Consider the following 17,775-nt stretch of genomic DNA (forward strand, 5'->3'; position numbering starts at 1 on the left):
TTACGTTTTATATGTTCCGGTATAATTTTTCCAGACGTATAATTCAGCAAATGTTAGCAACTTATCTAAACCTCTTTTCTCGCTATTTTTCGAGTGCAAGATATTTTACATTTCCTATATGGTTGCAAAATTTGTCTTATCTATACAGTTCTGTGAATGTAGAAAGCTTTATAAAATAATTCAAACATATTCTATGTGTATATTTTATTGCAATAATTCTTTAAATTTAATGCATGGAATTTTATGCTAATAGCTTTTGTCAAAGATAAAATTCTAATGTCTTCTTTTTATGTCTCATATTCTCTAAAAGCAATTTATTCTATAATTTATAAAGTCTTTTTCACATAGAATTTTACTTGCCATTTGCTAGGAAGAAATGTTACGCATTTTTCGTTTATTTTCAAATCAGTTCACTTTAGAAGTATATATGTGAAAAATATTAATCCGCTTAACTTTGTTTTTTCTAAAAAATAACTGAAGTAATAAAAAAACAGTTTAAGCATTATAAAGTTTTTAGTGCGTTTTTAATTTTTTTCAGTTACAAAATATCAGAAAAAAATATATATTCAAATACTAAATACAAAATTTAATAAAAGACATTTGCTTATAAATGAAATTGTTTATAAATGATATTATATATTTACTTACCAATTATGAATAATAAAAGTCATTTTAAGGTTTGCACTTTGCACACTAGTGTTAAAATTCTTTAGAAAATAATAATACTGTTGTTTAAAGATATATTCAAAACTCTACTCAATGCAAGGAATTAGTGGCTAGCATATTCTTAAATTATTTAAAAGAAGATTCAACGTAAGGAAATATGCATTTAGATATTCTATAAAGTAATATAAAAGTTTAAAATCATAAAAAATATATATAAAAATTATAAATATATAGGCTTATGAATAAAATATTGGAAGTCATCAATATATATATATATATATATATATATATATATATATATATATATATATATATATATATATATATATATATATATATATATATATATATATATATATATATATATATATTGTCTTTCATAAAATGGCTTTCTTGCGAAAATTTAATATTTATGAGTGTATGTAATATCCTGAATGCAATGCTTAAAAAATTTATTTTTAATAACTTTTATTTAACATTCATGCTTGCAAATATTGATATTGAAAAGTGATTTTTCTTTCACATTCCTAAATGCCGGGAAAATGAAATGTTGTAGAATTCTGTATTCTCTAACACACTATTTATGTATTTTTAGAATGGATTAACATGAATTTTCTTGTTAAATGTTAATGAAATTTAATCTTGATGTTGTAGCAGTGTCGTCACTGCTAAATTGATTGAAAAAAATAGTAAATTTCAAGACAAAATGTAAAATAATAATAATAATAATAATTAAAATATTTTTATACAATGCACATTAAAATGTGTGTATCTGAAAAGCTTTTGTAATTAAATTCATTTCTCTTTAACACTTTTACTATTAAACCGACCCAACCGGCCATGCAAACTCGATATTGGTAGGTTGGTTTCTATTTTAAGCGAATAGTGCAGGATGTAAAGCGATTAAACTAATGGTGATAACTCACTTTACATCCTGCATCTCTGGTTTGAAACACAAACTAACTCTACAGTAAAAATTTACAAGGCCTGTTGAATTGGGTCAGTAATGAAAAACTTAATAAAATGCCGTCTGAAAAATTTCTATTCGACGTATTTGGATATAAATGCATGCAGTTACAGCAGAACTTTTTTCTAAAATAAGCTCATTTGAATATTATTACACCATTCCATAGAACTCTTTACCTTCATATGAAAAATACACATGTGCTTATTTATCTTTAATAAGAATATAGACAACATTCTGTAAGAAATTTTAATAAACATAGGTGATAACATTTTTAATGTTTAATAAGTCAAATATTATTATTTAAAACAATCATAAATCTCTTACTTCTACAATTAATGTAAAACATCCCATTTTAGAATTATGTAAAATGAAAATAAATCCGAATCGGTATGATACATTTTTAATCGGAGAAAGTAGAAAACAAAAGTGACAAAGGAAATTTTATGAATACACGTCAGCTGAAGACAGAAGATAAATTATAGTATCAACATTGCATATTTAACAAATTAAGATTTATGATGACTATAAGTCAAATATTACATGCTATTTTTGAATCATAATCATCATACAAATTAATTAAGAAATGTAATTCATATGAAGGTGTCATAGATACTAATATTTCTCATGTTTCATTATTATATCAAGATTTATATTTATAATGAACTGCCAAATGAATTTTTTTTTACCTTAATAGCCGCAGGATTGCCCAGGCAAAAGTTACCAGGGGCCCGCAGTATTTTTAGAAAAATTAATTGAAAAACAACTTTATGCAAATTCACAAAATAATTCAATATGTGCGAACATACACATAAAAGAAAAAAAAACAATAACAATATATTTAATACAGCAAATTTAATATTTTCCTTTATATGCTCATTTTAAAAACAATCTATCAAGCAATACTTAACTAAAATCAAATACGTAGCAATGAAATATGATACAAATATGAATATTTATACTTTTTTACGTTTATAAATCATCGCACAGAGACTGCCGTACTGAACAATAACTTTTTGCAGTAGCATCACACATGTATTGTTGGAGCTGCCATTAATATGTTAATTTATAAGTAGTATTATAATTATATAAAAAAAATTGAAAATTAGAAAGACAATAAAAAAATAATAAGTTTTTTTTTCCCATTCATGTATTCATTGTTTTCTTTTGCTTCAACATTTTATTATGTTTGAATGGCATACCAACGGAAATCGAAGATGTTGTATCAAAAATTAAAAATTGTAAAGACAAAAGAAAATTTTTTTTTCCATTCATGTATTCATTGTATTATTTTGCTTCAACATCTTATTATGTTTGAATGACGTACCAGCGGAAATTGAAGATATTGTATCATTGTGCCTCTTAGAGTGCCGTATACATGAAACTTTTAAATATCTAAGCCCATTTTATGTAAAAAATCTTTTATACCTTATCTTGAATCCAAATCTCTTTCAAAAACTTCATAAAACAGTAAACTTAGACACTATTAAAATTTCGTACAAATATTTTATCGCATGCATATTGAGTGGGCAATTCTTTTCCAAACTCTCATGTATCTTAATATAACTTATATAGGACTAGTCTTCAGAAGATGAAACATTTCAAGTTTTAAAAAACCCTCTTCACTCTTAATATCTACCAGAAACATAAAGGTAGCAGAGCAAACAAGGCTTAAAATAATGTTTGTCCTAAGGAGCGGAACATCATGTGTAAGTGATAAATGCGAGCACTCGCTGGAGTAGACGCAACTTAAACTGAACCATAAAATTGTCTTTCAGTTTTAATCTCAACCCTCTTTATACGGAACGCGTGCTCCTACTGCAGAAGCGCCAAGTGCCCATCCTTTGAAATCTCGAAACTTCTTCCCCCACTTCTTCAGGGAATTTATGGTCTGTGCCACTCGGCCAAAAGATGCCATCACGCAAGCCACAGAGAAAAGAGCTCATTTTTAATAGTTGTTAGCACTTGAAATATTTAAGTTTCTGCTAACTTTAATGACACTGTCTTATTTCTACTTTTAATTAGTGCCGTAGACGTGGGTTTAAAGCTGTTGTTTACGAAAAATTCAAAGAAAGACGAGTTCTTCTGTGTGCTGGAAAGATTTTCAAAATATCGAGGAACATTGGGGGGAAACGACTTCTTTTATTGATCCACGTTAAACAGTAACCATCTATAGAAATATTCATATTCCTGTTAACTCTAATGATATGAGTTAATTCTTTTATTTTAATTATAGTACAGAGGAGGCCGCAATGGAATGTGTGAATATATCAGTAAGAGATTTTAAAAAATCAGGGAAAATCTACGTATAATGTGTTTATAATTGAAGCAACCCCACTTAGATTTAATTAGAGACCATTTTATTTGAATATTCTGTACATGGTATATACGTTATTTCGATTAAGGGAAAAATAAATCTTCGATAAATAGTCATTCAAATTTCGACCACCAGATAGGAAGGTACCGCATAAGGAATAAAATTCACAAATTTTAAGTACTAAACTGTATTTTTCATTAAATATTCATTTAAATTTGCGTCAATCACATGTTCAAAACGTGTTATATATGTTCAAAAACAGTGCAAAGTGCCTCTTGAGGAATTGCCAACGTAATTTCTTATTCTCGCTCTCATTTCAGGTAGAGTACACATGCATTCTTCATTAACATGATCTTTCAGGAATCCTCATAATCAGAAATGGCAGGGACTCAAGTCTCGAGAAGGATTATACCAGGCAGCCGGAAATTGTCTTGAAATTATCCAATCGTCCCCAAACTGAGAACGAAATAGTTTAGCTTAACGAACAATATAGAGTGTTGAAGCATTCTGATTGAAGATAGTTGTCAATAACTATTATTGTACTTGTAATGAGGGAATGGCTTGATATCATAAAAATTCGCAGTAACTGGCACACGTGCTGAAACATTTTTAGGCCTTCACAAGTGTTCAACTCAAAAAAAAAATGTAGGGGAAATAATAAAGCCAGCTGTAAAACACACCACACATTAAAATATTCAAAATAAAGAGGCTGCCCATGCACAAAGTTAAGACGTCTAGTACGTAAGTGATCGCTGATTCATCTAATATAAAATGCGTCTCATCTGACAATATAATGTTCCAAAGCCATGCGCTGCAATGGCTACACTAGCCAGAAATCCAGACGCAATACTATTTAGTATGTTATTCCGAGTCTTGAAGGTGCAGGTTTGGCACCTCGTGAACCTTGTAAACATACCGTTTTAAAATGGATAGCAGAACCTTTCAAAGCCGCAGACCACAGGAGAGACAAAACTACAAGTTGCTTCTCGAAGACTTTCGAAAAAAATAGGAACCGGTGTGTCTTTCAACCACAGCAAACATAGACCATTGGAAAAGCAAACTCCTTGACACCACTTGAACACTTTTTCGAAAAAGATTGGAAATCAGAGCGTCTATCAACCACAACATTTATCTGTGAAGCTATCAATAGCAACTTCTTTCTCACTTTAATTCGAAATTCGTTTCTGTTCTCTTTTTCAAATCATGGCCTACTTTTCAGCCTCTTCTAATTTAGCAAACGTCCTTTGCCATCCCTACTTCGATATAATCCTTTTCACAAACCTTTCAAGCATTGATATCCTTACAGTGCTGCTAAATTTTACTGTAGCTCTAATAAAATAACTGTAACTGTACTTCTACTGTAGTAACTTTTTACTGTAGCTCTAATAAAATAAGTTAACCAGTAAAAATCGATTTTCCTGCTCAAATGGCACGTTGAGAAATATTTTTATGCACAGACTTTATTCATTTTAAATGTTTCCAATTTTCATAACGATGTTTCTACTTTACATTAAAAGTACCATCTAGTGATCAAGATTTAAACTACTTTTTTGCAGTTTTCTTTCTTTGTTTTCATTATTTATTTAACACATAATCCAAATTTCAATGAAGTACGTCAAACAAATCAGGCTTTACCTTGGTCTGCGTAGGGCCACATTATTTATAATCAATATGTACGAACATTTTCATTGATGAAAATACAAAATTTATTTAGTTTTATCTATAAGTTACTCTTTAGTTAGTGCTTATGAATTTTAAAAATCTGTAAGAAAATTTTTACGGGTTGAGAAATTTTAATAATTTACCATATCTATATAGCATTTCATTTTTTACAAAGAGGATATACATTGTGAAAAATAAAACTTCTTTTGTCCCTTTATTAAAACTATTTATAATACTTTGAGAAAAAGTAAACAAAAAAATGAAGGATTTTCTTTCAAACCAACTAGCTGTAACTAAGATTTTTCTAAAAGTTTCTCTGAAAGGTTACATTAAGTTTCAGTCTAACATGTTATAATAAAATTAAACTTTTAATTTTTCTGCATTCATTATTCCTGCAAAATTTAATCTCAGTATGAGAATTCAGAAATTCCATAAAAGCTTTGATTATAACCTTTATCACTTACGAAATAATTTAGTAGCACATGTTATCAAATCCATGTACACACGAAATAATTATAACATGTTATTAAATCCCAAAAACGTAAATATCAATAGGAATACCACTCAGTTGTGAAAAAATAAACAGACAAGATCGGAATCTAACTTATCAGATATGTTATATACAATTGCACTTATACCAGAGTCTAGATTCGCTTAAATCTAGATGCATGTACATAATTATTATCAATTAAAACATAAGGTCGCAAGAAAAAAATCAGATACATCTTATTACAACAAGTCAGAATCTTTAATAAGTATTCTGTATAAAATATAAACAACTACTTAATTTTTCATCCATGGTGTTAGGTTTGTCTTAAGAATCTATAAATACTGATGATTTTAAGAAGCATTGAAACATTAATTGAATTCAGTCAGATCATGAAGAGAAATCTTTAATTTTCTAGTACACGAAATATTAAAACATAAAATATTGCAATTGAGTAAAAAATTCGAATTTAAGATTTTGACGAATCGTAACGCTTGAGACCTCTTTGAATTATTATACTATATGTCTTTCTGTCGTTCCAGTCTTCATAGAATTACTGTAATGTCTGTATGTGAGTATAATAATTAAAAACAAAACTTTGTGCTTGTCAGATGAAATTTATTCTATGGTCTTTACACTAAATGCTCAGATTCCTATGAAATTTTGAACATCCATTCAAAGAAAGCCTACCTGTCCAAGTAGAAGTAGAGACTGTAACTATAAATCATAAGGAGTTAGAGAGAGATGAAATTCATCGCACAGGTCTAACACCTAAAATGTAGTTTTGCATCAAAAGTGACACTAAATCCCTCAAAGGATTGATCCTCTACGACACCTTTGACTTTCAAAGGTATCAAATTTGATGCAAAACTACATCTAAAATGTAGTTTTGCCTCAAATTTGACAACAAATCCTTCAAAGGATGACCTTCTTGTATACAGCCGACCACCCCGCTACCACTGAACGTAATAGTATCGACAAGATTTGTTGTGGCTGACTACTATCTTCAGCATTGTCCATCCTTACATTGACCGATATGTCAAACTGACATTCTCTTCGAGGTAATTGGCTACAAAATGTTCAATTACTGTCCTTCCTCCTCATCTTCTTATTAAACAAGGAATAGGACATCACTAAGAGAAAATCTTCGCGAAATTCTAAATATTTCTCCAAATTCTCGTTTCACAACAACAGAAATCCAAACACTTTCAAACAGTTGGTAAAAAACTGACAATTTTTGACATCATGTACTTCAGAGTTTTAAGATTATCTGGGTTGCATCAGTACTTTACTTAATTCGTTATTTTAAACTTTCAGATTTTTCTGAGTTCAAAGGATTGACCGTCTGTATGTTGACATGGATCTAAACATGATAATTCTAAGACGTAACAGCCTACGTAAATGACATTATTTGGTTCAAAGTCTCAGCATTTTGAAGGGAGGATTCTTAGCAACTATTCAATCAAATATGTCAAAAGGTTGACAATCAGACTGTTGGATACCAGGCCTTAACTGTAACCAGTTTTAACTGTGAAGAACTTTCCCTTCTCACCACCAGGGGTTTGTTGACTTCCTCTCGATTTGGCGGCAACCAACGAACGCGTTTTATACTCTTCTAACTTGTAAATATATTCTTAATCATGTAACCTATAATCAAGTAACTATTAAAATAATATCTTAAAGAGAAGTTCCCCATGTTAATGAGTCATACAGTCACTGAACCTGCCACTAATTAGATATTTGAGATTTTCAGCTGCAGATGGAGACAACAACACCAGTATGTAAACTAAAAGAGATTCCAACCAACAAAACAAAGGTAAGCGCATTTACTTGCCTTTAATTTGGAGATTGTTCGTGTTGGAAAATTAATTGGCATCCCTGTCGGCATAATTGGTGTGGTTTATTCCAATTTAGAGCTGAAAAATATATATTAGAATTTTGAACTGATTTATTATTATTATTGAATTTATATATTATTGAATCTTACTGAATATAAATTTCGAACTGTTCAATTCTAAAAATGGATGATAAAAGTGGCAGGTTAAGAAAGAAACGGGGAGTTTTGAGAACATCTGTTACCAAAATTTGTAAAACTATTGAAACAGAACTAACGAAAACAGATGTAAATGTCGATATGTTAGAAGAAATGTTAGAGCAGCTTGCGGTTGAGTCAAGTGAATTAAAGAATCTAGATTCACAAATTGAAGAATTCGTTTCCGAGGACAAATTAGAAAAAGAAGTAAAAGAAGTATCGGAATACACCCAAAAAATTATAACTTGGAAATTTAGAGCGACCAAAAAAATTCGCGAACGAACAAAAAATGTTGATTCTTTGAATGTTCCAAGTTCCTGTTATAAAGAATCATCGAACATTAAATTGCCAAAACTTGCGATATCTAAATTCTACGGGCAATCAAGTTTATGGCTTTCATTTTGGAACTCCTTTGAATCAGCCATACATGAAAATGATTCATTAAGTGAAGTCAGTAAATTTAATTACTTAAAAGCACACCTAGGTGGTTCTGCCCTTAGTACCATAGAAGGATTTGCGTTAACACCAGAAAATTACGAAATCGCCATAAAATTGCTTAAAGAACGCTTCGGAAGATCAGATGTTCTCATTAATACCCATTTGAATAATTTACTGCGTATCTGCCCATTAAAGAACTCAGATGATATTGTATCATTCAGAAAAATGTTTGATAATATACAGACAGAAATCCGATCTCTTGAATCTCTTAATGTTTTGAAAGAAACCTACGAAAACCTACTTTGCCCAATCCTGTTAAAATGCCTTCCCCCCGATCTCGTTTTAGAATATAATAAAAACATGAAATCGGATAAATATGAAATAGATGAATTGCTCGACTTCCTGTCTCTTCAGCTGAAAGCAAAAGAACGATCGTTAATGTATGCTTCTCCCGTGAGTTCGAAAAAAGAAAAGTATTCATTTCACCCGTTGCGTTATGACTCAACTAGCGGAAAAATAAATAATCCTAGATGTTCCACTGCAAAGAGATTTAGCAGTTCAGAATTGATTAGTTCTGAAGTAAAAATAAAAACACCGGAATGCTTATTCTGCAATAAATTTCATGATGTTGTTGATTGTGAATACGTACGTACTTTAAGTTTGGAAGAACGGAAACGTATACTGTCTAAAAAAGCTGCGTGTTTTATTTGTGCAAAGCAATTTCATGTTGCTAAATTTTGTAGGTCAAAAATAGTTTGTACTCTCTGTGGTAAAAAACATTTATCCATATTATGCAATCAAGATAATTCTGTTCCGAAAAATAATACCCATTTTAATGAAAGTAAGGATGAGAATAATCTTTTAAATGAAAATTTCACGTTGGCGAATAATTTATGTTCCAGGGAGGTTTATCTGCAGACTTTAATTCTTAGCGTCGAAAATAATGATTTAAAACACTATGTTAGATCGATCATTGACCTCGAGAGCCAGAGGTCGTATGTCAGCAAACACGTAGCGGATGTAATGAAATTGAAGTGTCTTGGGGAACAAACGGTGACTCATGGACTTTTCGGAGGACTGAAAAGGCGGGAAAACCACAAGATATATTCCATTAAATTGCGAAATACAGAAAATAATTTCTGTTGTAATGTAGAAGTAATGGATCAGAATAAAATTTGCACTTCTCTTCCCAAATTAGATTCTAAAAACATCGAAGAAGTAAAACAATTGGGTATATTTGTTAGTGATATTTGCTTAGATGAGAATCTTTGTTTGTATGAAAACGATCCCAAGGAGATTCACATATTATTAGGGGCAGATACGGCAGCCAGATTATTTACAGGAGAAATTAAAAAACTTTCGCCTGATCTAATTGCGATGAACACCAAGTTAGGGTGGACAGTTATTGGAAGATCAGGAATTAATAAAAATGATAGTTCCAGCATGCTAATGTCGCTACTTGTCAACGACGTAAATATATCAGATCTTTGGAGGCTTGATACATTGAATATCAATGACCCTGCGGAAACTCAAAGTAGAAAAGAACTAGAAGAAGCGGCTAAGGAACATTTTGAACGCAGTGTAACACGAGATAACGAGGGGCGCTACATTGTCAGTCTACCGTGGATACATGATCATCCACCTCTTCCTGATGGCAGAAAGTTAGCTGAACGAAGACTTAACAGTTGTATTAAAGCCTTAGAACGTGTCGAGAAGCTGGCCGATTATGATGATGTTTTTCAGGATTGGCAGAATGAGGGTATCATTGAAGAAGTTGATCCTATGCAAGAAATCAAAGAAGGACAGCATTTCTTACCTCACCATCCTGTCTTCAAGGAGAATTCGACGACCAAAGTTCGACCCGTTTTTGATGGTTCAGCTAAAGAAAAGAATACGCCTTCTATTAATGACTGCCTCGAAAAGGGACCAAATCTTGTAGAACTCATTCCATCTCTCATAAATCGCTTTCGTGTTGAAAAATATGGAGTGATATCTGACATTAAGAAGGCCTTTCTGCAAATTGGATTACAAGAACGAGATAGACCATATCTCAGATTTTTATGGAAGGATAGAAGAAAAGACGGAAATATCAAGATCCTGCAGCACAAAAGAGTTGTGTTCGGAATCTCCTCCAGTCCTTTCCTTCTAGGAGCTACATTAGAACTTCATTTAAAAAACGCCCCAGATCATCTCAAGGAAACAGCCCAGCAACTTATGAGGTCCTTCTACGTTGATAATTGTGTTTTCAGCGTCAACAGAAGAGAAGAACTCGCTAGATTTATTTCAGAATCACAAGCACTATTATCTACTGCCAAGTTTGAACTTCGAGGGTGGGAGCATTCTCCTACTGAAGACAAAACTGAAGAAAGGCAAGAAGACCGAAAGGTTCCAGTTCTTGGGCTTCTGTGGAATTTACCAAAGGACACTATATCTCTAGATTTGAAAAGTTTGATGAAAGAAGATAAAGGACCTATTACAAAAAGAAAAATCCTGTCAACCGTTCATCGAATCTTTGATCCGATAGGATTTTCTTGTCCAGTGACTCTAGAGCCCAAATCTTTGTTGCAGGAATGCTGGAAATTGGGTCTGTCCTGGGATGCTGAACTCCCTCTGCTGATAACTGAAAGATTCGAACGCTGGAAGATGAAGTTACCGAAATTGAATGATCTTGAAATACCAAGATGTGTACGTGAGGACTTTGCAGAAGATTCCAAATTTTCCATCCATGTTTTTTGTGACGCAAGTCAGAGTGCCTACGCTACATGTATCTTCTTGAGAGCTGAATCTGCTGATAGCACGTCGTGCCAGTTAATACAAGCTAGAAATAGAGTTGCTCCTTTGAAAAAGATCTCTATTCCACGCCTAGAACTTTTGTCCTGTACTATTGGTGCTAGATTGGCAAAAGCAACCATATCCGAACTTGGACTTGAGAACATACCAATCTTCTACTGGTCTGACTCTATGAATGCTTTGTATTGGATCAAAAGAAATGAGAATTGGGCCACGTTTGTTTACAACAGGGTACTGGAAATCCGTAAACTCACCACTCCTGAAGACTGGAGGCACATAAGTGGAACATTAAACCCAGCTGACCTTCCATCACGAGGTTCCAATGCAGAGGAACTTGTGAAATCTCTTTGGTGGAAGGGTCCAAATTGGCTGAGAATGCCTATAGAAGATTGGCCTGTTTCGGAAACTATGCCAGATTTCGACGTTGTAAACTCCGAAAAAAGAAAATCTATTGTGTCTGTCACTAACACCACGACAGAGCAATTAGAGTACTTTTCTAAGGTATCTTCTTTCCGAAAAATGACCAGAATCACGGCTTGGATTTTTCGTTTTTATAAAAATGCTAAAACCCAGAAAAAAGAAAGAAAATTCGGTACCCTAGATTTTGAAGAAGTAGAGGCTGCAGAAAAGTACATTTTAAAACAAGTTCAAAGTCAATGTTTTTTGGGGAATGAAAAACTGAACTTACAGACATTCCTGGATTCAGATGGTTTATTAAGAGTAAAGACCAAAATTTCTCAAAGAAGTGATCTACCAACATTTAGATTTCCAATTTTGCTGCCTTCAAAGCATGATGTTATTGGAAAACTTATTTTTGAAAAGCATGTTGAACTTAGTCATGCTGGGATACAGATTTTGATGTCGAGTTTAAGAGAGAATTATTGGATCTTAAAAAGCAGGAAGACAATACGTCAAGTAATAAGGAATTGTGTAATATGTCAACGTTTTTCATCTCGGCCATTAGAAGTAGCAAGTGCTCCACTACCCGAAGATCGCGTCAGAGATGCTTATGTTTTTGAAGTAATAGGAGTTGACTTGTGCGGACCACTATATTTGAAAAACAAAAGCAAATGTTGGGCTGTACTTTTTACATGCGCAGTTTATCGCGCAGTCCACATCGAGCTGGTAACTAGTTTATCAACAGATAGTTTTATTCTAGCTTTACGAAGGTTTATTTCTAGAAGAGGAAGACCAGCTACAATTTATTCAGATAATGGAACCAACTTAGTGGGTACTTCTAATGAGCTGAAATCTGTTGATTGGGTGAAAATACAAGAATATGCCTCAGTAAAGAAAATCCTATGGAAATTCAACCCCCCATCAGCCCCATGGTGGGGCGGATTTTGGGAAAGGCTTATAGGTATGTTGAAATCTATCTTAAGAAAAATTCTTGGAAAGGCCTCCTTACAATTTGAAGAATTGTACACTGTACTATGTGATGCTGAGGGCATTATAAATTCAAGACCTTTGACATACTTAAGTGAAGACAATGAGGACCTTATAGCATTAACACCTGCTATGTTTTTACAAGATGTAAAAGAAATAGGAGTTCCAGATATAGATCAAATAGATGCTAAGAGAATGAATAAAAGATTCTTCTACAGGCAAAAAGTGTGTCAAGATCTCAGAAAACGTTTCAGAATTGAATATCTTGGACATCTTAGAGAATTTTCAAAGATTCGTAATGAATCTAAAATTAAAGAAGGAGACATTGTTCTCATCGGTGATAGTAACGTCAAGCGAATAAATTGGCCTTTGGGAAGAGTCATCAAATTATATCTTGGAAAAGACAAGAAAGTTCGTCTCGTGGAAGTCCAGACCAAATCTGGGTCTTTCCTACGTCCAATCCAAAGACTTTTTCCTCTTGAGGTCAGCCAAAGTGAAAAATCTGCTATCCCGTGTCTCCCAAAGAGTGATTCTCCATCCACAATGATGATTCCTGATGGTACACCTACCTCTAGTGACTCTCATGCTGTTTCAGATGTGAGACAACCAAGAAGATCCCGTTATGGCCGGCTTTTAAAGCCCAATGCTCTCCTAGACTCATTGGTTTGAGTATCTAAAGTCTTTACGAAACTCAAAGGTGGGAGAGTGTTGGATACCAGGCCTTAACTGTAACCAGTTTTAACTGTGAAGAACTTTCCCTTCTCACCACCAGGGGTTTGTTGACTTCCTCTCGATTTGGCGGCAACCAACGAACGCGTTTTATACTCTTCTAACTTGTAAATATATTCTTAATCATGTAACCTATAATCAAGTAACTATTAAAATAATATCTTAAAGAGAAGTTCCCCATGTTAATGAGTCATACAGTCACTGAACCTGCCACTAATTAGATATTTGAGATTTTCAGCTGCAGATGGAGACAACAACACCAGTATGTAAACTAAAAGAGATTCCAACCAACAAAACAAAGGTAAGCGCATTTACTTGCCTTTAATTTGGAGATTGTTCGTGTTGGAAAACAGACCATATGCATTATCTCTTACATATAAACGAGATAACATAGAAAGCAATGACTTAAATTAAAATTGACTTAAAGTTATTAATTTTAAGTGGAGGTAAGGGAATAACACTTTATAAGAGCATGCTATAAGGCTTCGGGAAGAACATCCCCACTAAACTCCTATTATTCAAAACAATAAGTATTTTAATACTTTGCTTTTTCTTTCTTACTTTTAAATGCCGTGGATTTCCTTATTTCACAAAGTAATCGCAAAGAACGAATTCACTAGAAGTAAATAATTAGTAGAGTACAGTAATTAGATCAATGAATTAAATGAATATTGAATTTATCTTCATTCAAATGTATCTACATTCATGGAAATCATCAAACATCTTGAAACTGCCATCGTTATAAAACAATACTTAATACCTACATTAAATCAAAGTATCCCATGAAACGTTTTGTTAACTTAATTTTGACTGTCGGTTTTTAATTTTAAAAAAATGTGCAATATATGAAGATTGGAGATCCTTTTTTATTTAATATACAAATTATTTATCCTCGCAAATGCCTATAATTTGCCACATATTTCTAAATACAGAGATGTACTACAAAAATCATGATGCACTTAACAAGACGACCGACTTTCATTAGAGAAATGGAAATCAAATAAATAGCTAAATTGGCTGCTTCAGCGAATGGCCCCATCACCAAGCACAAATCACTCCGACTTCCACTTTACTTCACGTCCAATAATCAGATACTGACTCGCGAATCAAATAAATAACGTGAGCTGCCAGCGGCAGGAAATACGAATCTGTTATAACACCATAGGGCAACAAGGCAGCGATGATCAAAATGTAACCCCTTATCTGAGCCAAAAATGTGTCGTCTATTGTCTTCGATAGATCCCTGGTAATTGAGAGCACTGGCGAAGACCAACGGTCATGAAGATGATCACAATGTTTCTTTATGACGCATTCGAGTCCCTCGATGGATAAGAATAAGGCCTGTGAAGATATCTACTACATGATATTCTTTCGGGATTTCTCTCTCCTCTTATTCTTGGCTTATTTTTTTCTTCTGCTGGATGGTATCCCATTCCGGGAGATGGAATTCTAGGTTATATACCGGTAGAAGCAAAGATCTTCTGCGCCCTTTTTTATGGACTGTAATAGTAGGCTGGCTTTAAAAGATTGTCGTAAAAGCCTGTTCATCTACTACACGGAAAGGAGATTTATGAGTGATGTTTTTCTTGACTGATGACATCAGTTGAAAGAATAACGTTTGTCAGAAGTTGAAGATGGCAGTTGATAGTTCTGAAGCTATTAATGCCTTTATTTAATCTGTGATTTCTTTGAGACTTGTGATTTTTTCTTAACTTTACCATAACCTTTTCCAAAAATATTTACCATTCTGTGGTTGACAGATCTGTTAAAGCCAATTTAAAACATGTAGAGAATGCATCGACTTTTATTCAGTAATAATCATAAATGTATAAATACCCAACCCCCATCGAGCTCAAACGAGTCTTGCACGTCCTTTGAACTCTCTAGGTCTCGTCTCCATAGCGTGTGATTCGGTATATTGGGACAAATGTTTTATCAATTTGTATCGAACTAATACCGTTCTATTTTTTAATGATTGAAAAATGATTTTCCAAAAATGATGTCGACAACTACTTCTGGGCATAGAAAATGTCTTGATAGTCCAATAACACATTCGTGCAGTAAAGTTTTCTAAATAAAATATTTGAACTATAGTCTGAAAATCTTCACTCGTCTTTAGAAATAGTACCGAACAATTTAATTTTATAATTTTTTCAAATATTTATATCATATTAATTGTATATTTGCTGATAAAATGTATTCATATGTTAAAAAAACTAACTCAAAATGTGTACACTCATTTGTTAAGTTGTTTTTTTTCCTTAATGCAATGTAATAATTATATTAACTAGTATTAACTAGAAGACCTTAACAACTTTTTGTATAATCGATTACAAATTTCGATAATTTCGTATTCTTAGCTTTTAGCTCTTCCAGTATCATAATAATATTTGCACCAGAAGGAACTTACTTTTGACCTAAGTTTTTGTTTTGATATAAATTTAGTATAGTCTTCAATTATCTAATAATCTTTGATAATTATTTTTTTATGATTTTAACCTGAAATTCATATAAAACATCCAACGTATCCACGCTGACAGGATTTGTAATAGAATGATTTAGCTTCTGCATTTACACCAAGAATTAAATATTTCTGTTTTTTTGTCTGTTTTTCTAATATTGAGTTTCTTAAGTGTGCTATTTGATAATGTTACATTTGTGAGATTTAACAAAATAAAAATAACGTCTATTAATATAGCAAAAAAAAAAATCAGTACTTCAGAGATGCGTTAGAAAGACGAGAAAAATTGATAGAAAAATAATTAAACTTTTGCATCTAAATCATTTAAATCTTTAAATTTCTGTTCTAACAGAACTATCTGTGCCGCCAAGATATCTGTGTCCTCTACTTTGTTTTCTAAAATTTCACAAGCGTTATTTAATGATCTCGTGAAATTACACCTTGTAGGAGTTCTTAACTTTTTAATACTTTCGACGTCCATTTCTAATAATTTCTCAATTCTAATTCCAAATACCTCGAATTCTATATCTCTTTACGTTAATTCTATATACGTAAATTCCGGCTGGGATGCCAGATTTTGGGATTTATAGGCCCCAAATTCAAATTTCTCGAAATATAAGAAAAATTACTCCCTTACCTTGTCATTCCGGGATCTTCTGAATGAGATAGAATCGAGGCATTCCAAGGTGAATTAGATCAAATAAACATCGAAATCATTAATCCAAGTATTCTTTTTATCATCACTTTTATTTGCAGGACGAGGACACAGGCACAGATAATTATATACAAAATATTTACATATATTTCATTTTACATGCACGAATTCTTTACACAGCGCAAAACCATCTTTGGCTCCATCATATAAACTTCATCAATCCAAACTCAAATCTAAATCTACTTCTCTTACTCCGTAGGATCATGGGAAATATTTTCCTGACATCACCAGCGCGCATGCGCAAAGGGGTTACATCATTAGGGTTAGGTCAGGAATTCCAACATCCTCCCACCTTTGAGTTTTTATTACAGAAACTAAAACACAATTATCAAATTAATACAAAAAATTCAAAATTATCAAATGCAAACTGACAAATATCAAAATAACTGAATTAAAAAAAATGCTTATGCTATCAAATATAATTTAACAAAACATTTCAACTATAAAATTAGAAAAAACATTTCAAATATTAAAATATATAAAGTAGCATTCAATTATCAAAAATTTATCCAAGTTACAAAAGTATTTCATATATCAAAATAAATCAAATCATCATTCATCTATCAAAAAATATCATAGATACAAATTTTCAATTCTCTATTAAAATTCTAAAGATATGAAGTAGATAATAAAAAGTTCGAAGGATAAGAGTTCTTGTAAAAAAGAAAAGTTCAGTTTTCACATTAAGAGTCTCTTTACCTTTCTTAACCTCCTGCCATACTTAGAGGTTGGTTTGTCAGGCACAGGTTTGTCCAGCGAATCGCCTTCAGCTGCACTGGAATCATCGCAGGTAGTTTTTCCAGGTGGTTCACACTTTTGGAAATGTTCCTTGTCTTGCTCACAAACTTCCGAAGGATACAGTCTCAGAGTTGGACGTAAGATTTCCCCACTTTTGGTTTTCAGTTTCACAAGTCTGATGTTTCCATGTGGCAATGTGAAGACTTCGATGACTTTGTCCAAAGGTCAGTCTATTTTTTTCATATTGTCACTGGAAATGAGAACAATGTCTCCGATCTTGATGGCTGGCGAGCTTCTTACTTTTATTTCAATAAGCAAACCTTTTATTTAGAGATTTACTATCCAGGAGATCCAGATCTGATATTCCAATCTCTCTAACTTCTTGCAAGA

At 32.4% G+C, this 17,775-nt stretch overlaps 1 protein-coding gene across 1 annotated transcript; it reads left to right on the top strand.

Moving 5' to 3' along the window:
* Nucleotides 1–9,724: 9,724 nt before the first annotated feature.
* LOC129962553 (uncharacterized) lies at nt 9,725–13,411 on the top strand. Its single transcript, XM_056076313.1, has 2 exons — nt 9,725–11,857; nt 12,047–13,411. Exons 1-2 carry the CDS (start codon nt 9,725–9,727, stop codon nt 13,409–13,411), a joined length of 3,498 nt encoding a protein of 1,165 aa, XP_055932288.1.
* The last annotated feature ends 4,364 nt before the right edge of the window (nt 13,412–17,775 follow it).

Source organism: Argiope bruennichi, chromosome 3, assembly GCF_947563725.1.
Source record: "Argiope bruennichi chromosome 3, qqArgBrue1.1, whole genome shotgun sequence".
NCBI classification, from domain to species: Eukaryota; Metazoa; Arthropoda; class Arachnida; order Araneae; family Araneidae; genus Argiope; species Argiope bruennichi.

Excerpts from the sequence above, each read along its gene's own strand:
- LOC129962553 (XM_056076313.1), top strand. The coding sequence starts at position 9,725 with ATGGATCAGAATAAAATTTGCACTTCTCTTCCCAAATTAGATTCTAAA. Across the intron at positions 11,858-12,046 it reads AATTAGAGTACTTTTCTAAG|ACATTCCTGGATTCAGATGG; the intron begins GTATCTTCTTTC and ends CTGAACTTACAG.